General features: G+C 53.9%; 8 protein-coding genes across 8 annotated transcripts; 4 read left to right on the top strand and 4 right to left on the bottom strand.

Moving 5' to 3' along the window:
* Positions 1 to 1,361: 1,361 nt before the first annotated feature.
* On the top strand, positions 1,362 to 3,140 carry J4E86_002693 (uncharacterized protein; the record flags this gene model as incomplete). The annotated part of the gene is made up of 2 exons (XM_051443251.1): positions 1,362 to 2,646; positions 2,704 to 3,140. The coding sequence occupies 2 exons, from the start codon at positions 1,362 to 1,364 to the stop codon at positions 3,138 to 3,140; spliced, it is 1,722 nt and encodes a 573-aa protein (XP_051304746.1).
* An 890-nt stretch (positions 3,141 to 4,030) lies between these two features.
* Positions 4,031 to 4,993, bottom strand: J4E86_002692 (uncharacterized protein; the record flags this gene model as incomplete). Its single annotated transcript, XM_051443250.1, has 4 exons — positions 4,031 to 4,531; positions 4,578 to 4,834; positions 4,893 to 4,920; positions 4,973 to 4,993. The coding sequence occupies 4 exons, from the start codon at positions 4,991 to 4,993 to the stop codon at positions 4,031 to 4,033; spliced, it is 807 nt and encodes a 268-aa protein (XP_051304745.1).
* Positions 4,994 to 6,278: 1,285 nt separating this feature from the next.
* Positions 6,279 to 6,970, top strand: J4E86_002691 (uncharacterized protein; the record flags this gene model as incomplete). Its single annotated transcript, XM_051443249.1, has 2 exons — positions 6,279 to 6,313; positions 6,613 to 6,970. 2 exons carry the CDS (start codon positions 6,279 to 6,281, stop codon positions 6,968 to 6,970), a joined length of 393 nt encoding a protein of 130 aa, XP_051304744.1.
* A 2,090-nt stretch (positions 6,971 to 9,060) lies between these two features.
* On the bottom strand, positions 9,061 to 10,042 carry J4E86_002690 (uncharacterized protein; the record flags this gene model as incomplete). The annotated part of the gene is made up of 3 exons (XM_051443248.1): positions 9,061 to 9,104; positions 9,156 to 9,679; positions 9,873 to 10,042. The coding sequence occupies 3 exons, from the start codon at positions 10,040 to 10,042 to the stop codon at positions 9,061 to 9,063; spliced, it is 738 nt and encodes a 245-aa protein (XP_051304743.1).
* A 164-nt stretch (positions 10,043 to 10,206) lies between these two features.
* On the top strand, positions 10,207 to 11,563 carry J4E86_002689 (uncharacterized protein; the record flags this gene model as incomplete). The annotated part of the gene is made up of 2 exons (XM_051443247.1): positions 10,207 to 10,329; positions 10,379 to 11,563. The coding sequence occupies 2 exons, from the start codon at positions 10,207 to 10,209 to the stop codon at positions 11,561 to 11,563; spliced, it is 1,308 nt and encodes a 435-aa protein (XP_051304742.1).
* Positions 11,564 to 11,633: 70 nt separating this feature from the next.
* OLE1_1 (stearoyl-CoA 9-desaturase) lies at positions 11,634 to 13,042 on the bottom strand (the record flags this gene model as incomplete). The annotated part of the gene is made up of 2 exons (XM_051443246.1): positions 11,634 to 12,205; positions 12,262 to 13,042. 2 exons carry the CDS (start codon positions 13,040 to 13,042, stop codon positions 11,634 to 11,636), a joined length of 1,353 nt encoding a protein of 450 aa, XP_051304741.1.
* Positions 13,043 to 13,925: 883 nt separating this feature from the next.
* On the bottom strand, positions 13,926 to 14,669 carry J4E86_002687 (uncharacterized protein; the record flags this gene model as incomplete). The annotated part of the gene is made up of 1 exon (XM_051443245.1): positions 13,926 to 14,669. One exon carries the CDS (start codon positions 14,667 to 14,669, stop codon positions 13,926 to 13,928), a length of 744 nt encoding a protein of 247 aa, XP_051304740.1.
* Positions 14,670 to 16,722: 2,053 nt separating this feature from the next.
* J4E86_002686 (uncharacterized protein) lies at positions 16,723 to 19,939 on the top strand (the record flags this gene model as incomplete). The annotated part of the gene is made up of 5 exons (XM_051443244.1): positions 16,723 to 16,751; positions 16,802 to 17,180; positions 17,226 to 17,633; positions 17,681 to 17,836; positions 17,882 to 19,939. The coding sequence occupies 5 exons, from the start codon at positions 16,723 to 16,725 to the stop codon at positions 19,937 to 19,939; spliced, it is 3,030 nt and encodes a 1,009-aa protein (XP_051304739.1).
* Positions 19,940 to 20,837: the final 898 nt, after the last annotated feature.

Below are 20,837 nucleotides of genomic sequence, written 5' to 3'. Positions count from 1 at the left end.
GCAGACGGCGACAAGCGGGTCTAAACTCGTGTACCATGGGTCTGGGACACTGGTAGCGGATATAAGATGCAGGGAGAATTCGCGGGCTTCTATGCATGATTAAGGACGACATGGATTAATGGGAAAACAGTGGACTTTTGCAGAATGCCTGACTGTCCAACTTGTCCCTGGCAAACCGGGGCTCGCCGAGTGGTCGAAACCAATAACAATACAAGATTATACCATGCAGTCCGCGAATGTACGGAAGTGAAGTGACTGAAAATAGACGCGAGAGGGAGACAGGTCGACGGACCGATTGCGCCTATATGTGGCTTACCTAACACGGCGCCTATCCGACCATCGTCATACACGGTCCCATGTACCAGGCGCGTGTGTATGTCACCGTTAGCCTTCAGCTCGCAGTTCTTTTTCGGTAGACCCTGATCATATTCGATCATCATCTCCTCGCGAAGTTATGACACCCACTCGGTCAGCCCGAATGCCTTATTTCTTTGCATGTCCAGACGGGCATTGCTAGACGACAGGGCACATGTCTTCAATGGAAGGCTTGGACTGGCTGTCAAGGCTTTGCCTCAAGACATGGCAACCACCGAAGCTCGACGAAGGTTGCCTCGGCAATCCTTGCAAGGCTTACTTGGGCGGACGGGAACGCGGTTATGCGGCACCGTAGTTCGTGAATACCGATACCACGCTCTGCCATCCGCAATCTTGTAGCTCGCTGTGAGGGCGTGGTTCTACCACGAGGTAAAACGGCGTAATGTGATTGGATGCCGAATTAGCGGCGCTCGCGGTGGAGAGAGCGATCTGGGGTTATCAGAGATTTCGCAGGACGGAGGACCAGCTTGGCGTGGGGCTGGGCGGACTGGGCGCCAAGGGAACGTGGTACAGCGTCGAACGCTCGTTCGTTCACCTTGACTTGGTTACACCAAGGCGATGGCGAAGACCCGCGACAAGACACAGTGGAGACTTAACGCGACACCAACATGCCATGCGGGTGGATCGAGCCCTGGGGGTTCCGTAGACCAATCACATGTCTCGTGCACCCGAACGCTCACCCCGGAGCGACGCTGAGGGTCCAGAAAATAGGTGCTGTTGGGCATTTGGACCACGGCCAGAGCCGAATAGCATGATATTGTGGCTTCGATGATCCACCGCGCCTCGAACAGGCAGGCAACACCGTCTGACGTCCACAAAAGTCCACTTGCAGTGAAATGTCATCTGCGCCGCCAAGATCCCACGCCTCCGTTTGTATGCTGTGTACTTAAGCTCCCCTGCACTCGTTCAACCAAACAGTCAGGACACCTCACAACACCTCACCTTTTCAGTCAACCGGCGCAACTGCTCGCCACTCTTCACCCACAATGGCTCCCGCCTTGAAGAAGTACGACTGGATCCTAGCGATCACCACCATCGCCTTTGTCGCCTCGTCTGCCTCCAACGGTGCCAACGATGTCGCCAACTCCTACGCCACGTCCGTGGCTGCGAGGACCTTGAAGATGTGGCAGGCTGGTATTCTGGCCTGCTTCACTGAGTTCCTCGGTGCTGTCGCTCTCGGATCCCGAGTCACTGGAACCATCAAGAGCGGTATCTTCGCCCTCGACACCTTCAAGCCTGTCCCCGGTACCCTCATGCTCGCCATGGGTTGTGCTGAGGTCGGATCCGCCGTCTTCCTTACTGTCGCTACCATCGCTGGTATGCCCGTCTCGACCACCCAGACCGTCGTTGGTGCTCTCGCTGGTGCCGGTATTGCTGCTCAATCTCCTCTCAGTTGGGGCTGGAAAAAGGGATCCATCTCCCAGATCGCCGCCTCATGGGTCATTGCGCCATTCCTGTCCGCCGCCTTCGCTGCCGTCCTCTTCTTGACCATCAAGTTCGGTGTCCACAATCGCAAGGACCCCTTCAAGTGGGCTATGCGCCTGGTTCCTTTCTACCTGGCTTTCACCGCTGGTGTCCTCGCCCTCTTTATCATTGACGAGCTACCAAACGGCGAGTCTCTCGAGGAGATGGGCGCTGGCAAGGCCTGCGGTATCATTCTCGGTGTCTTCTTCGGCATGCTTGCCATCGCTTACATCTTCTTCATCCCTTACTTCACCCGCCGCCTTGTCAAGGGCGACACCAGACTGAGGGCGTGGCACATTCCTCTCGGTCCCCTTCTGTACCGCGAGAACCCTCCCATCTACTTCCCCGGCAAGGGCGACCAGGTCGTTACCGATTACTACGCGAAGGCTGCCCCTGTCCCGATCCAAGAGAACGACGGACTCAAGGGCGAGAAGGCTGTTGGCCACTCCACCTCCCTCGACAACAAGTCTTCTGACAGCGACAACATTGACGTCGAGGGTGGCCGCGGTCTCTCCCGTCCTCTTCCCCGCGATGGCGCCGTTGCTCACATTGTCCCCGCCACCCCTGAGCCTGAGGAGCGCTGGTTGAAGCCCGTCGAGCACCTTCCCTTCTACTCTCCCAAGAAGATCGCCAACTGGACCAAGTTTATCCTTCTCCAGGGTGTCTCCCGCGATGTCGTTACCCAGAAGGATCTCGCCGATGTCCACTCCCGCGCTATTGTCTACGACAACCGCGTCGAGCATCTCTGGACCTACGCCCAAGTTGCCTCCGCCATGATGATGTCCATTGCCCATGGTTCCAACGATGGTGAGCTATAATTTCTGAACTCCTCACTTCTACACACATGCTAATCCCCCTTCGCAGTTGCCAACGCTGTCGGCCCATGGGTCGGTTCCTACAACACCTATACCACTGGTGTCGTAACCAAGGAAGCCGACACCCCCATCTGGATCCTCGTCGTCGCCGGTCTCCTCCTCGGTATCGGTTTCTGGTTCTACGGCTACCACATTGTGCGCGCGCTCGGCAACAAGATCACCCAAGTCTCGCCCACCCGTGGTTTCAGCATGGAGCTCGGCGCCGCCATCACCGTGCTCCTTGCTTCGCGTCTCGCTCTCCCCGTCTCCACCACGCAATGTCTCACTGGTGCCACCATTGGCGTTGCGCTCTGCAACTTTGATCTCAAGGCTGTCAACTGGAAGCAGGTCGGCTTCATCTTCTCCGGATGGATTATCACCCTGCCCGGTGCTGGTCTTATCTCCGGTCTTCTTATGGTTATGGCGCTTAACACGCCCCATTTCTAAATGTCAGCTAGAGCTTTCTCTTCCTTTGGCCAGTTTGATCAGGTCCCTTTTTGTTATGCGATAAATGCACGGATGGGCATGATATGGAGTATGATACCAATCGTTTAATGTACCAAATTGTAATCTATAGAGTTACACACTATGAGTCTCCCAAGAATTCCGCATGTGATGAGTGATTGTAGTGAATTTCCAGCTCGAGGGAAGGAGCGTTTTGCTTGCAGTCCCAGAACTGGATCAAGAGGTGTCGTCTCAATGCCCTCATCCGCTCGGTGATTTACTCGGCCGCAATGGATTACTGAACGCAATTCGCCACATCGTACCGTACAAACCCGAGCAGACTCAGCGACGACACGCGCAACAATACTCATTGCAGGCAAAACCGAAGGTGTCACTCAAACCGCGCAAAGATATAAGGGTGAAAGCAGCTCGAAGCCACCGAAAACGTTGGTATTCCCCTAAAAACAGCACAGCACAGCGCAGCACAGAGCCCTGTCGGGGGAGGCTACAAATACGGTCCAGTCTACCCTGACCCATACACTGCGTTGGAATAAAAACGTGGTAAGTGTGTCAATGACACACAAACTCCATACGCCCAGCACAGAATAACACCGCCGGCCCGAGCGAAGAAAAGACAGGCTTCAGGGCCTATGCATTACATCATAAAGCGAGGCTAGAAAAGGATGGCTGAGAAGCGAATTAAAATAGCGATAAGAGGTGAGGAGGACGAGATGAGCAGACGCGACGGGGGTATGTGAGTATTGGTGTGCCTATGCGGTCTGCTTGCTGGATGATTGCTGGAGTTCGTTGACGAAAGCATCGTAATCTGCGGCGGAGGAACCTGAGCCTACTATGCTGGTAAGCCATGGATCGGACCGGCTGCTTCTTCATCTTCAATAAGCGTCTGGATTGGGGTAGAAAGAGGACGGCGAAGGGTGCTGCTGACCTTGCGGTGGCTCGTCGACCTTTTGGCGCTTCTCGGCGTAGTCGTACGAACCTTCAGAGCTGGTGTGCTTGTTGCCTGATGCGCCGTGTTGGGCGGCTGCTGCTGCTTGCGCTGCCATTTGCAGCTCGCCGATTTGGCGCTCCGAGAGTCCTCCATTGTTGTTGTTCGAGCCCTGCTGTGGTTGCTCGGGCTGTTGGGGCGGCTGTGGTGGGTTCGGTTGTTGGTGCATGTTTGGCTGTTCGTGGGGCCGGTTGAGATCTACACCAGCCGGCGCAGGTGGTATCTCGCCCTGGGTTTCGAGTAGTCGCGATTGCAGATTGATGATGTAATCGCGCAATTGGTAGTTTTCGGTTTGGAGTGTCTTGTACAGCTCGCATAGCTGCTCGAACTCCTTGACCTGGTCTTTCAGCTGCTTAATGTACTCTTCCTTACGCTGGCGGAATGCGCGCTGGTGGTGTTAGCTTGTGCCATTGGAATGCGCGCGTTGCATGTACCTGGGCAGCGCGATTCTGTGCGGCACGCTTAGATGTCGACAGCTCTCTCCGTCCCTTGGAGCGACCCTCGCTCGTGTTCCCATCGTCGGGGCCGCCGGCGCTCATGTCGTAGGCGGAGCCCCCAATTGCCGGGTCGATGGCGTGTGGTGGGCCAGCAGTGTGCGGGTGCTGGGGATGCTGGGCGTGGGGGGAATGCTGAGGGAGAGGCTGCACGCCGGGCTGTCCAGCGCCAGCAGCGAGCAGATGTTCTCTTAAGCCTGCGCGACGATACGTGTTAGTAATCGGCAGGAGGGTAGGGATGCGCGGGGCACTAACTCATCTCTATGGTCGGCTTGGATTGATCCTGAACGGGCGTGTCAGCAGCGCAACGGGCCTGAATAGTCAGCGCCGCTTACCTGAGCGGCAGATGCCTGCATGTTATAGCCAGTGCTAGCTTGGATCGCAGGATCCAGAGTTTGGCTCATTCAAGGCGCGTCGCACGGGAGCACCGCAGCGAGGGTGTTGTGGCGTTGATTAGACAGCAGCGTGGGAATTGCGGCGGCAGCAGACGGGGTGGCAGCAGCGGTCCTCGGGCGCGGTCCGGCGGCGGTGGTGACGTCGCGACAAGGTGGTGGTGCGAGAGGGCAGGCTGCCGTGCGTGAAAAGAGCGCGCGCGTGCTGTGAGAGTCAGCTTCAGCGCTCGCCAGCGCCAAGACAGGCGCGCAGTGTTGCGACGGCATTTTGGGTGCGCGTCTCGGGTTGTAGGACGCTGGGGCAGCTCACCTGTATCGTGACGATGCAGTTGGTCGAGTGGATTACGCAGCTTTGACTAAGAAGAGGGCGATGCGCGCTATATACAGAGCAGGGCGGCAAGGTCGGCCTCGGGAACGCTCAAGCAGCATGACAATGCAATCCATGGCACACGCTCCCCTCATGCCATCACCACTCGCCCCATCTCACGCTGCGCAAATCAGCGCCCTGTCGCCCTTCGCTGTCTGGCTTCGGCTGCCATCCGACGACCTGCCTACCGCATCCCACCAGCGACCTGCTTTTTGCGCTGATGCTGACCAATTCCCCGACCCCGATCCTCTGGTACCCGTCAAACACACCTTAATCCTCTACGGGCTAGTCTCTCGCGTTTGATTACAGAGTGTATATCGGATGTATGTGTCTCCAGATCCGAAGCTCCCGTAAGGACCGAATGGAGTCTTTGTTGCGCTCTGAGATAGGTTAATCGCTGCTTCAGTACGCCTTCCTTCAATGTCTCCACGCTGATGACTTGCCGCGCGGATCAGCCGTTGCTATTCCCATCTGTCCATCTAAGCGCATGTGCAGCATCAGCCGATGGCTGTCAAGGCGAATCTTGTGATACTCATCTCATCCCATCTAGTTTCATGCACGAGTCTTGTCATTACACAACTCTCATTGTCTTCCTCAAAAGCTTGATTAGATACATGGCCGTTTGGGTACTCCGTCATCTTCGAGACCCTTGGTCCATGCGCGTTTGCAAGGCGTATCGTAGTAGCTAGTTCTCACTCCAACTCCGCTCCTCACTATGCATCGCTTTTGCATCTGTTGTGCAACTTACAACTAATCATTCTTCTCTTCTGGGTACAGTCTGGTAAATTGCTCCTATACTCTTTCGGAAGAAAAAACTAGCCGTCATCCACCCACGCTTGCTTGCACTTGAACCCCTCATCACCACCAAACTCCATCTACATCATGACAAGGCTCCAAAATCTCGCTCGGGCTCTCCCGTAAGTCCAACGACTAGTCTCCCCAAGACTCCAAGACCAACAAACAAGCCACTCCCTCGTCTGACCAAAGCCCCTCGCACCTGCCTTGATGACTCAGAACTAAAACCCATCTAACCATCGAATCACAGCCCATCGTACATCGCGTTGTGCCAGCATCACTGTCGCACCAAAACGTCTTTGCTGACCCGCTGCAAGACGCAAATCTGGCCGCAACAAGCTACCTCCCGACCTTATGCGGGATACGCAAGCACTACGACGGGGTTCCGGTCACTATCCACTGGCTCTCGTCCGTCATCTAGTCCGGCAGCGCAGCCGAAACAAGATGCAGCATATGACATGATCTACGCTGCCAACCAACCCACTGGCTTACCCGAACGCGTGTCCAACCTCTCTCCTGCATGGCAAATCAACACTGCGAGGAAGAGTATCACGCGCACCTTCACATTTACCAGTTTCGCAAAGGCTTGGCGGTTCATGTCGCTCGTTGCGGATGAGTGCAAGGTCAGGAAGCATCATCCGAGTTGGTCGAATTTGTATAATAGGGTTGAGATTGAGTGGACTACGCATAAGCCCGAGGGACTGAGTATCAAGGATGTGGACATGGCCGAGTTCTGCGACCGGAAGGCGGCGGAGATTGGACTGAAGGAACCGGAGTGATTGAAGTGTTTGGAAATCGCGGTTGATCGACGATCGGGGGTTAGTTAATGCTTCTAGGTAGAGTACTGCAGCTGCCAAATCCGACCGCTAGCGCGAAGTCTTTTAGTAAGACACCCGATCTTGCCTTTGTCGACATCATAGCTCAGTGTCTTTCTCCTCGTCTCTGATAGTTCAAGTTCACTCGGCAGTGGCTGCTCTTTGATGGACACTTTTATTCATCTTAGCCCTTGGACAATCTCCAGCTGATCTGGTTTCTCTCCACCCAACCTGACCTGATCACTTGATTCATGCCACTCATTTCCGCTCGTCTAGCATCCGACCATCACACCAACATCGTCAACAGCCACTCTCCAGCCTTCCTCATCTTCAACGCCATCGCCCTGCACACTGATGGCAACCGAATGACCAACGCCTCCAGGTACGTCTTGCACTTGAACTTTTCCTCCAACCTTCGTCCAGCCTTCTTTTCCAGCCCCCATATGAACTGCTTCTCCACAGCTGACTTGATCGAGGAAGATCTCAACGCGCGTTTGCCCATTCGGTCTCCTTCCGGTAACCCATGCGTAGCAATCGACCGTCGCACCGACAGGAAGATCAATGTAGGATTGCGATAACGTGAGTGTAGCTTGGACCGCTGAGCTATTCGATGTCGCGGCGTAGAGATTACTGCCGGAGTGTCCGCCTGTAGGGGAGGTGGATATCCCGCGCGAGTACCACGAACCAGTCACCATATCCATCCACGGAGACAGCACAGGGATCTCGAATGAGGGATTGACAACGGCATTCGTGCAGCGCTTGACAGAAGGCGCTTGCTGCAGTGACGATAGTGGACTGGCTTGCGCGGTCGCGAAGGTGAGAATGGCGCACACAATAAAGAGTACGAATCCATGGAGAGGCATGATGACGTATTATCGATGTTCGGTATGGTCGCACAACTGGGCGATTTTGCAGACTTAGGTCGCTTTTTGAATGTGATCCAAACTGATGGAATGTTCAGCTCCGTGTAAGCTGCAGGTAGCTGAAGCAGCTGAGCCGAGGCGATCACGAGTGAGACCTGACGAGAAGCCGCGTGTGACGTGAGCTAGAGGTTGCTACCAGTGCACTCTGACTTGAATTGTTCCAAGTCAGTAGGTTCGGTCTTTGGAAGGTGATGTGGAGAGTTCGTGTATGTTGTGTGTGACGTGGATGGGCATGTGATCTCGCGATGTTACTGGTAGATACTGGAGGAATGTGGACACCGGTTCTCTCGAAGCGTAACCGACCAAGGTGAAGGTGAAAGTGAAGGTAAGGAATTCCGCAAAGGACATCGACCCCTACCATAACCATATACAATCACAGGCTCGCGTTGCATAGTTCAACGCAAAAAGCACACTCCAGGCTGTGATCATGTCGAACAAGCTTCAGCTGTCAGGGTCAAAACCTGATCGAAAGGAGCTAACCCGCCGCGCCACATTGTTATCGACTGGAATGCGCAATGGTAAACACGTAGAAGCTGTCCTTGGTGTTGTTGTTGACAGGGTCGGACGGTTGGTAAGAGGCAAAGGTGGCGTACGCATAAGCGAAATTCACGGGGCCGTTGCGCATCGACTTGGCACCACTCCCCATCGCAGTACGATTCAATTCGACTGTCGCGCCATGTTACAAGCCAGAAGTTGCTCCAGATGTCGGACATTTAATAACGAATGATAGACATGCGGCTGATTATTGGCGAGTGTGAGAAGCTTAGGTCAGGATTCTCCGAGCCTATGGGACCGTCATCCACCGTTTTCTGACAGGGACTGGGTTGTTAGAAGCGAAACGGAAAGGAGATCTAGATTGCGAAAGAAGGAAAGGAGAAACAGTGAACTTTGTCTGAACTTTGTCGGATTTATGTGATTGGATCTTTGTTAGCCCATGGAGATTTCATGCTCCTGGGCCCTGCTCATAGCGGCGTACTTTTGGGGTATATAGCGAGCTATCGAAATCAACCTGTGCGGTTGTCGAAGGCCAGCTGGTACGCTTCTGTCGCATACTGATGCAGTTGTAATGTCCGCCTCAAACGCCGACCGTGCAAACCGTAGCCTCATGTCGTCATACTATAATCGTGTCGCTCATGCGGGCTGTTCGTATGCCCTCTTGATGACCCTTGCAAATTCTGACAGGCTTGTTAGCAGCGACTCAAAGCTTGTGGTACTCATAGACTCACGATCGAACTTGACGTTCTCGCGGACAACGGTGCCCTTAGCCTCGTTGTCCTTGTTGATGGGTACCTTGATCTTGGCACCATCGATGTTCCACCCGCAAACGCTTCCGACGAAGTTGTCGAACTCGCTGCCAGAGAGGTTCAACCACGACTCGAGAATGCTGCGGTCGACCTCGCGCACCGCCTGGCTGACGGTTGCAGCGATGCGTACGCGCATCAGCTCCTCGAAACCTGAGACATCGGCAATCAAGTCGGCGTAGAGGTCGTCGGAGTCTAGTGTGGACCAGAAGGTAGAGTAGTCGGCACCCTCGAGCAGGTTCCTCAGCTCGTTGAGCTTCTGGACAGCTTCTGATAGCGGCGCGTCGCCAGCAGCTGGGTTGTGTAATGAAGATGAAAGAGGAGCGAGGACGTGTGGAGGGAGGAGGGAGAGGCCCAGGGAGAAGTCGGGGCTGGGGAAGACGGTGAGAGCCTTGACGAGAATGTTGGTGATGGTCTCGTCACGGGCAAGGTGTGGGTTGAATTGGTAGCTGGAGCATCGTGGTTAGCAGATGTAACGATGATGCTTGAGGTACAATGGTAGTCAGGAGAAAGCTGTCAGATAGAGCTAATAATAAACTTCAGCGGGGGAGTGATTCATGCTCCATCCCTCGGGTAATAGGAAACGTTGTGGTTGTTTATTCATCTTGTAGCATGGAAGGAAGAGTCGGGGGGGACACGTACAGCTTCAACAGGGCGAGGTTGGCGTAGCAGTCGTACGTCTGGTTCTCGCATTGCTGCATGACATAGTCCTGGAAGACACCCGTCGTCTCTGGGTTGTAGCGATCCAGTCCATCGAGGATCTGCTGCATGTGATCCGGCCGCTCAGGCGCGAAGTCGAAAGGGGCGCCCATGGTGGTTGTGTGGATGAGCGACGAAGAGTTGGTGTTGCAGGCTTGGTCAAATTCGCTCAGTGCGACAAAAGGCGCATTGGCCACCGAGCAGCCCCGCGTCATATTCAAAAAAGTTAGACCCCGCCAAACAATCACCTGTGGAAATATACACAAGAACAACCAGAATGGCGCCCTATGACAGTGATTCTTCAGACGATGGAGGCGACTACACCGAGACGAATGTTCTGCTAGGATATGCAGCGAGGGAAGCAACGGGCGACGCGATTTCCCACATTGGAGGCGCACCGGTACGCATATCATCAACCACGCCGAGCGTCTTTCTGACGATCATAGTAGAGCTGGATAGATGAGAAGACAGCCCCTTCTGGCGCCTTAGCAAAATGTAAAGTCTGCAACGGCTACCTCAGCCTCCTCCTCGAACTTAACGGCGATCTTCCCGACAACTTTCCTGGCCACGAGCGGCGACTTTACATCTGGACATGTCGGCGCAAGCCGTGTAGAAGAAAGGAGGGCAGTGTAAGGGGCATTCGCGGAGTGCGCATCGCAAAAGGCGTCAACAACAAGGCGAACGCCCCCAGGGCCGAGAAAAAGGAAGTCAAGGAGGAAGAGAAGCCGCAGCCCAAGATTGGCGAGTCGCTGTTCGGTGTGAAGAACGGGACAGGCGCATCGGCATCCGCGAACCCCTTCTCGAACCCGTTTTCGTCCAACCCGAATGGCGCAGCGTCATCAAACCCCTTCTCCAAACCAGGCGCCAATCCCTTCGGCGTATCGAGTCCCACGCCCGCAGTGCAAGTCAGCGAGCCCCAAGAGAAGAAAGACGAAGCCTCTACGACCCTCCCCGAGACGTTCGCGTCCAAAGTTCGTCTCTCGTCACCACCTCCCTCCGAACAACAACCCCCGCGTCCATATGAGCCATGGCCAGCAGACTCAGCCTTCCCTACGCCATTCCCTCACTATCACCTCGACGCCGAATACGAGACATTAGACGCCCCTTCAACACCTTCGATCCCAGCGAACGTGAGGATGGACACAGATAATGAAGGAAGCGGTAGCGGCGGTGGAAAAGAAGACAAGGAGGTGTTTGAGTCATCCATGGACAGGACGTTCCAGAAGTTTGCAGATCGCATCGGAGAGAATGCAGAGCAGGTGCTACGATATGAGTACAAAGGCAAGCCGGTCCTGTACAGCGACAACGATGCTATCGGCAAGCTTCTGGGTCCACACTCGGAGAATGGCCCTTCCTCGAATGCAAAGGTCAAGACAGCAGGCTCACGGAGTGGGGCTGGGTTCCCTCGCTGTTCGACCTGTGGCGCGGACAGAGTCTTCGAGGTTCAGCTGACCCCACACGCGATTACGGAGTTAGAGGCTGATGAGATGAGCCTCGACGGCATGGAATGGGGCACTATCATCATGGCAGTGTGCAGCAAAGACTGCAAGCCCAACGATGTTCAAGAAGGAGAAGTTGGATATGTGGAGGAATGGGTCGGAGTGCAGTGGGAGGAGGTGCCTTCGGGCAAGTAAGATAAGGATCATATACGATACCAGAGTTCTGTGTTTGGAATAAATGATACAATACCCGATCCCATATTATTCAGGCTGCTGTGGCTGCCGTAGCTGGCGCAGCTACCCTCGTGATCTGATCACCAGCCCTGACAACACCGAGCCCTTTGGTGTCTCTGGTGTCTTTCTCACCACCTGTTTTCCATACTTCAACTTCCTGTCCGCCTCGCAATATCCCAACACGCATTGTCGACAGCAAATTATGTGCCGCGTTCGAATGTTCATATACCCCACCGTTGAACACTGCAGTAGCGTCCTTCCCAATCGCACTCTTGATCAGCGTTTTACCGCCCGGATGATCAGCGATAAACGGCGAAACGTCATGAATCACGCCAGCAATAGCCACCAAAGCAGCCCCCTTGGCTGAAGCCTGAGTCTGGAAGTCGTCCCAACTAATCACCGGCAACTGAGCGAGTGGCACACCCCAATCGAGCATCGATCGCTTCTTATCGAGGGCTTTCTGTTGCTGCTGAAGTCTACCTTTCTCAATCTCATTCGAGCGGAAAGTCTTCAAGTCGTATGTTAGAGGAAAGACCGGGATCTTCGACATGATCCAGATGAGCCATTTAGTCGGATCGTACTGGTACCAGGCAATCGCGTTCCCTTTCAAGCATCAGTATTATCATAGCTTCCATAGCTCAAAAGAAGCAGCAACTTACGGTAATCAGACGGAAACTCATGATGGAAGTTATGATACCCCTCACCCATCGTCACCAGCGCAGTGAACACATGATCCCTCGGACTCCTCCGATCATCAAACGGCTGCTCGCCAATCCAATGCGCGAGACTATTCACACAAAATGTAGCCTGTTGTACGAAACACGCCCGTATAATACCCGCGTACACCAATCCGCCCCACCAATCGCCCCATCCCAAACCAGCAACCATGGCAGGAAAGATCCAGGCTGTGAACAGGAGCAGTTTGCCGTAATGCTTGTGTTGGAACACGACGATGGGATCGCTATCCAGATCAGAAATATCCGTTCGTCCTTTGACTTTCGGATCGTTGTTCAGCACCATCCATCCGATATGCGAGAAGAGCAGTCCGCGCATAACGGAGTAAGGATCTTTCATCGTATCCGTCCACCGGTGGTGAGCGCGGTGATTAGCGCTCCACCACCGTATGCTGCCTTGGATTGCTCCTGCTCCTGTGAATGCGAGGAATAAGCGTAGGGGAAGGCGTGCGGAATAGCATCTGTGGCTCCACAGCCTATGGTATCCGCCTGTGATGCCGAAGGCGGTTGTGGCGTAGTAGAGAACACTCCATAGAAACGTTGGGAGGGTGAGGGGTGTGGAGCGGGCGAGGTAGAGACCGTAGCTTGGGATTAGGATGACGAGGGTTGTGTTGAGCCAGTTTATCTTCTTGTACCAGTTCTTCCAGGTGATGGGTTGGGAGGATATGTGCGGTTCCTTTTCTGGTGGGGTGCTGGTAGCAGCCATCGTAGCGTCCTGGTAGTTGAATACCCCCCACACGAAAGCAGGTAAGAGAGGCGAAATTGATGAAGCGGTTCACTACCTCAAAGTACTGTAGCCTCGTATATGTACCTCCACCCACGTTCCCATCCGGAACATACCGAATACACCAGTACCGCACCACCGCCTGTCAGCCTAACAAAAAAAACGCAGGGCCACCTGCGCCTTGCATGCCCAGGTGCTTGCTAGAAGCGTAAACGTGGTTCTAACGCCGTTCCCACGCCTTTCAGCCCCATACATCGGCAAAAAGCAACGTGCGTAACGGCGAGACGGTCGTGCCAAACCCTCCGACCCGGATTCCACGGGCGTCGTGCGCACATCTGCGTAGTGCGCGTGATTGGTTGTATAGGTTAGTAGTGGGTGGTTGATGAAGTTTACAATGCCGGGTTTGGTTTAGTGGCATGCAGGAACCTGGCTGTTCTTCGGTGGTTTGATGACTAACCTGGTTTGGGCGAGGGATGCGAGGTCGGGAGTGGGATGCGAGCGGCTTGGCGGAGACGACTGGACACATTTCGAGACTTTGGAAGGCGCGATGTTTCAGCCTATTCGTCGTGTGCGTGTGGTTGTTATGCTTCATCTTGTGTGTGCTTGCGAGCTCTGTGCTATGACGACTGGAGACACTACTCATGGGGCTCACGTTTGCTGACCTTGCGAATGCGTCTAATACCCGCTTGACTAGTTGCGCGTAAGTTCATTCCACATTCAAATACCCTTTAATTGTCCTAGAATACAAGCCGCATCTATTTCATAACCAGAATTCTCATAGCTGCGAAGGTCTCTTGCATTGATTGCACGAATGACCCCAGACCATCGCTAATGACCATGCTTAGCGGAATCCATATTCCCCTGCTCAACTGTCCAGGCTCTCATTCCCGGTGGTGTCATCTACCTCGTCAATATTTGCCTCGTCCTGTTCGATATATCCTTCATCCCTCATGAAGCTCCAGACATCTTCGTCACGAAGAGTCCTCGACCTCTCCAGTAAACGGTATATAAGGTCATGAGTGATGGCCTTCGGAGCTTCACGCATCTGAGCCCTTGTGTGCTTATTCCTGAGAATGTGCAAGTCGATGAACAATTTCCGAAGAGCGCAGCGGTCCTTTGTGCTCTCGTAAACATGAGTAAGGAGTGTGTAGCGAGACGCATCTGATATGTTCAGGCTGCACTTGATGATCTCCTTGCGCACAGCTTGCACGAACTGACTGTCTTTTAGGAGGTCGCCCACGATATGCGCGTTGATCAGCCGGATGCAACGAAGTTCACCGCCATCTTCATCCGCGTTGTATGATGGGAGGCTGGATCCGTAGAGCCACTGAGCGTACATGTCGAACCCATTGACTTCAACCTGTGCAAGATCCATCGACTGGGAGGATGGCGGCTCGACCCACTCTGCACGACATGTAGGGCATGTGTTGTCGATCGTGGTCCGTCTGTCTATGCAGTTTTCATGAACGTTGTTCCCACATGTCTTGCAGTATGTCAAGTCTAGCGCGACAGGATCGAGATCTTCGTGGCATATGACACACTCGCCCTCCATATCCTGCCGTGATTCCTGGAGCTGGTTCTTGAAGAAGGTGGATCGCTCGCAAAGCATGTCTACATGCATCGAGAATACGCGGCGCGATGAGCCTACGTGGAGGCGGAGCATTCTGTGACCCAGCCTATATAATGCGTTAACACTTGTTGCAAGTAAATGAATAAGAGCTGGTCACAAGAGGGTTTGTCGCTTCTTCGCCTTTCTGGCAGCGCTGCGAACCTTAGTGATGGTCATCGGGTATTGCGTTGTGGGGTGGTGGTTTATTGAGAGCGGCTTCGCGACGTGAGTAGAGATTAATAGCGTCTGGAATGTTATGGATAGGTGGTTCAATGTGAATGGTGTAATAAGTCTAACGGGCTAAACTAGGAAGGGTGCTGCCCACCTGTTCTCGCTCCGCTGCGGCCCCCGCCATTCGCTGTTGCCCTCGGAATTGGGTGTTTACGAAGCAACCGCTCTTTGGTAGGTGCAGACGACATCGCGGGTTAAGCCCTATATACCCGGCATGTGCCATGCTTGGCACAGTCATGTGACATGGAAGCCATCAATGGTGACAGTTGGCGAGGTCAAATCTGGACTGCGGCTTTGGTTGATGCTCGAAGTCTCCGATAATCGCGAAATATTGCTTTCGAGAGTACCCTCGTGTATGTAATGACTGTGTGTTGCGGGGTCGTGAGTGGCTCGCTACTCGGTTCGGGATGTCGCATTACCAGTAGATGAAGTGGATGGAACCAAATAACGGTATCGCACACATATGCGAGTTAGCTGACGAGTAATACATAACGTATGTGATAATGTCTGAGTTTCAGGTTGTAGAATAGTGTCTGCATCTGTCCTCAGATGCTTGGAGAACTCAATCACACTCTCACAGTTCCATGCAGATACCGCCCTCCTCGATGTGCTCACGAACCAAGCACGCCCACAGTAAGTTGGCACGACTCTTCTTTTTTTTGGGGGGCAGATACACCGGGCTCATGTTCACTGCACGGAATACTCCAAGCCAAGTTGATAAGACCCTGATGCCATTGGACAGTAGTGATGTCGTTGGCGGAGGTTTTGGATCACCCCACTCATCCAACTCCGATTTTGACCATCGCCGCAAAAGAAAGCTATAAGTCGTCTGAGCTGAGCATCGTTGGATCATGTATCCGCGCCGAAGACCTAGCAGTAGTAGTCTTTGCACCACGGCGCTTCATCGGACATCAGACTGCCAGTCCTTACGGATGTGGTAATCGTCTTCGGCCAGTTTTCGCCGGCAGCTCCAATTTTGCTACAGTGCCGCGAACGAAGCTCCTTTGCTCACAAAAGCGGGTTCCTGGCGCATTAGTCTTGGAGGCATTACAATGCGAGAACGTCAAAGTGGACACCATCATGACTGTATTCACATATCAATACGAGCATGACATGCTGACAGCCGCGTGTGCTTGGCGCCACCACAAAGTGAGGCGCACGCATGTTCCCGCGTCTGGAGACATGAACGTACCCCACCATTCGCTCGCAAGAAAAGCTGTTTCGATACTAGCTTAGCGCCAGGGCTGATGACGACTGCTGTCTCATAGCGAACTCGGTATCGCAGTGGCAAACATCATGGTGAAGAATTGAAGAAGAGTTGATACCGCTAAGGGCGACCAAGAGCGGCGATCACAAGTTGCGCACGTCTCACAGCGGGGCGAAGCAGTGCAAGACCTGCCGTGATAGCCGTCTCGTGTGCGTGATGTAATTGCGGACGGTTCCTGGAGATCGCGTCCCAGGGTCCGATCGGCGACTGCAGGGTGCCTTCACCCATCGACTGCGATGTCGACGCAGCGAGTGGCAGTGGACGAAACATGGGATGCGTCGTAGAAGTGCGTATTTGCGTATAGCAGAACCGCTAATAGACGTTCGACTCGGGGTGGGCACGGACTTCTCCACCTCCCGTTAGTGTGAGGGTCTCTAGCACAGCCCGCTGGTATGGCTGCAGGTGCCGGGCAGCCGTGCTCCAAGTGACGCGGGCCTCAGTACAATCACTTTCTCACGTCGCCCAATTCACCATCGGGCCATGTTGAGCGCTGCCTGTCGCGACTACTTGTTCCCCCCACCGCTGTAAAGAAAAGCCACGAAGAATGCGGCGGTCATGGACAGGAAGGCCCTCTTCTTCCCGTGGTAAGCACAGTCCTAGGCTACCAGCAGCACACCAGCTGACAAGACAATAGCGGCCTCGTCCTAGCATCCGGGTACCTGAGCACTGCAACCCCCGTCGACTACTCCTTCGCCTTCGACAAGCCGCTGCACACCGTCGCCATCGTCCTGCTGCTGACTGGTCTCGCCGTTGTCGCAATTGAAGCCTGGTCGTCGCGCAGTGCACAGTCGCAACCGCATACAAGATATATCGCCATAGCCCTGAACCAGGTGCAGAGCAGACCTGCAGCCGAAGAGATATGGACAGAGGCAGGCCAGCCAGGCCGGCGGAGAGGATGGAGCGTCCGGGCTGTCGGCACGCTGTTGGCCGTCCTGCTGTTCGCGATATGCGGGCGCATAGCCATCTTCTACCGCGTCACCAAGGACGTCGAGTGCAGCGGCCCCTCTGCATTGGTGCGCAAACCCCTCCCATTGCGCCAACAGTACTGACCGATGTAGTCATTCCTTCCCCTCGTCGCTGCCCTCTACCACAGCATTCGACACCCCAGTCAGCGACAATACCCCGCCTGGAGTGCTGACACGCGCCCGCGTACACAGCTCGACCGCGTCTACAGCTTCATCTTCGACGGTTCCACGCGATACATCATTCCCTCGTTCCTGCTGTCAGTCAGCAGCTTCCTTGTCATCATCAAGTCCAGCTCGCTGCGCTCCAACTACATCTGTCCCATCGCAGACTCGACTGCAACCGCCATTCCTTTCCTTCAGTTCCTCGGCTTCTTGCTGGACTGCGTCATCGTCCAGATAGCATACCGTCTGATCGACGATGGCATCTCCGAGGCGGACGACTGGACCATCCACCTTCCAGATGGCACCTCGAATCACCTCTTAGTCGGCTTGACACTTACTGTACATCAATCGCCTTCATGCACCATTACACATCTGACACTGAACAGGCATCTTCTTTGGTCCTCCTCGTCGCCGGCATTATCATATACCCCGCAATGCCTGAGCATCGCGAGTGGATGCTCTCGTTTCCGTCTGAATATCTCCTTGGTCTTTTGCGTTTATCGTTGATGATACCCTTTATGACGTTATGTTTCCTCAAATCGGTACGTTACTACATCCCGCCTGGTACTCTGTCGCTGACCTGCTAGGCTCGATTGTATGGCGTTATGAGCGCTTTGCTCCTTGGTGCATTTTCCTCTGCATACGTTGGCGTTCTCCGTGCTCTGGGCACCGGCGTGTCTTATTCGTTCCCACCAAAATCCACCGTCGGACTTGTTTTGTGTTTGACTCTGCTCACCATTGCGCTCATCCTCTACCTCGTCACAGACACCAGCATCGAAACCCGCATACGATCGAAAGTACCCATCCGCCTGGGCAGGAACCAGTCGGCTGGATTTATCGTACTTCTCATCGCCTTCTCCATCGGTGTTGTCGTATATCGTCGGCACGGTCCTGTACTGGAACATCCCATCACTACCCTGATCGATATCGCGACAGTCCAGCACGACCGGTGGGCATCACAGGCCTATCGGAGCAAATCTCTACCTGAGGCCGTTGTGCACTATCGGAAACGTTACAACCGCGATCCTCCGCCAAATTTCGACAAGTGGTACCACTTCGCCATTAGCCGGAACTCCATCATAATCGATGACTACGACAACATCGAACAAGACTTGGCACCCTTCTCGTCCTTCAACGCCGATGATCTTCGCTTACGTACTGCCACTGTCTTGGCTACGCATGAGGGGGTCGGTGGGCTACGCATAAGAAACGGGAAGGTGGAGGTCTTCAACAACGTACCCGGTACACATCGTTGGATGATGGATGGCGCGGCGGCCATGATTCAGCAGTTCTCCGAGTCGCTTCCGGATATGGATCTTGCTCTAAACCTGAATGATGAGAGTCGCGTGGCTGCACCGTACGAGCGGTTGCGAGATGCGCTCGACAAGCCACAGCAGTACCCCTCCCCTGATTCGTCTCGCCCAGGAAAAGACTTCAGCGCCGACCGCGCAGAAAAATGGCTGGACGTGGACCGCGTACGAACGGACCCGCATTTCTTCGTCGACGCTCGCATCAAGCATTCGTATGAGACTTTCGGTTCTGTCGCATGCCCACCTGACTCGCGTGCACGAAAAGAACGGCATTGGCAGACGAGATCCTTCTGTCACACTTGTACCCAAGGCCATTCCATGGGCGCATTCGTGGCTAATTGGACTCTGTCATCTGAACCGTGCCATCAGCCAGATATCGCCAATCTACATGGCATGCATCTCAGTCCTGCTAGCCTCATGGGTACTCATGATATGGTTCCAGTCTTCAGCCAGAGTCGTGCTCCCGGTTTCGTCGACATCAGATACCCATCACCGTGGAATTACTTGGGCAAAAGCAAGTATGGATTCGATGAAAAGTTCCCTGATCCTCACTTCCAAGACAAAGCGGATGTCCTCTTCTGGCGCGGGACGACCACGGAAGGTGTTACTACCCATGGCACTTGGAAGGGCATGCTCCGTCAACGAATCGTACATCTCCTGAACAACGAAACATCCCGTCAACCGATCCTTCTCCCCAAACCCGATCATAGTGGCCACCTGGAGTACATGCTGAAACGCACGAATGACATTAAGAGGCTTCTCGAGACAAAGACTGATGTCCGCCTAGTGGGTCCGATAGCGCGCTGTGCAGGCCAAGATTGCATCGACCAGACACGCGAGTTCGGTTTCGGTGATCCTATCGACTTCAAACAGCACTGGCGCTACCGCTACCTCTTCGATGCGGATGGCGCCGGCTTCTCTGGTCGTTTCCTTCCGTTCTTACAGTCCAACTCCGTGGTCTTCAAGGCTGCCCTCTTTCGCGAATGGTACGAAGGCCGCCTCACTGCCTGGAAACATTTCGTTCCTGTGGATCTTCGCTTACACGATCTCTTCTCTTCGCTCGCTTACTTCGGTGGGTATGGCGTCGAGGCGAGGAATAAGCGCATGATGGAAGGTCATATCAAGGCTGCAGAGAAGATTGCACGAGATGGCAAGGTGTGGACGGAGAAGGTCTTGAGGAAGGAGGACATGGAGGTTTACATGTTCAGGCTGTTGCTTGAGTGGGGTAGACTGACGGATGATGCGAGGACCGAGGTGGGCTTCCGCATGGAGAAAGGGAAGTCGAAGGCTCGTGAGAGGACGAGTAGTGTTGAGCGAGAGGTGGAAGAACTGTGATATTGTATTGGTGCAAGGCGTTTAGACCATGGCGTTTTAGTAGGATAGCATTGCATGGCGCATACTCCCATCAGAGGACAATTACCGTTTTCTGTGTCGTTTTCGAGTTGGCTATGCATTCTTTGCGATATGCTGGTGATGGTGATGATCGTCATCGCAATCTCTCTGCTGAACAGACCCAGGTATGCATCCCAAGATTTGTACCAGAGTGGTATATATAAAGAGTTTTTTTGGTGTCGACCTCTTTTTCTTCTTAACAATCACTTTCTTTCCGAAGTTTCCCAAAAACACGTTCAACATTAAACATGTGTTGAGCATTGTCCAAAACTTCGAATTCTCGAGCGCATATGCGGCGCAGTGTGCGACGGTGTCTTCACAAAACGACTCAACAAAAACATCGACGTTTTCCCCCGATGATCTGTTCGGGCTTGGTGTCTCAATTTACAAAAACACACCCGGATTCTATTATGTCTGCGAGCTGTGGTCCTGGTTCCTACAAAAGACTTTGGGCAATGAAGATTAACAAGTACATCGCCATGGTTGAGCGGCAGCGTACAAAGGAACATAATGTACTATCATGCCTCTCTCGTTCTCTATCCACCTTTTGCGCATGCAACCATCGAAAAACCACCATTGAGCTGAACATGATGCGAGCAGGAGCGACCCTCCTCAACTCAAAAGAGAGACTGATAGACTACATGTGTTCTGCTCCTCGCTCGCTCCTTTCCCAAAAAAAAACTACTTACGTCTGCAATGTGCTTCTCTGTCTTCTGTTTCCTCAGTCTTTATCATGGAGTACACCATTTCTCCAAAACGAAATAGCGATTTGTCAATCACATGTGTTCTGCTCCTCGCTCGTTTCTTTCCCAAGAGACTCCTTACGTCTGCGATGTGCTGC

This window comes from Alternaria arbusti (assembly GCF_024043155.1).
Source record: "Alternaria arbusti strain BMP 1465 chromosome Unknown scaffold_3, whole genome shotgun sequence".
In the NCBI taxonomy this organism is placed as follows: domain Eukaryota; kingdom Fungi; phylum Ascomycota; class Dothideomycetes; order Pleosporales; family Pleosporaceae; genus Alternaria; species Alternaria arbusti.
The sequence above is the reverse complement of the archived record's forward strand: the minus strand, read 5'-3'. Positions and strand labels throughout refer to the sequence as shown.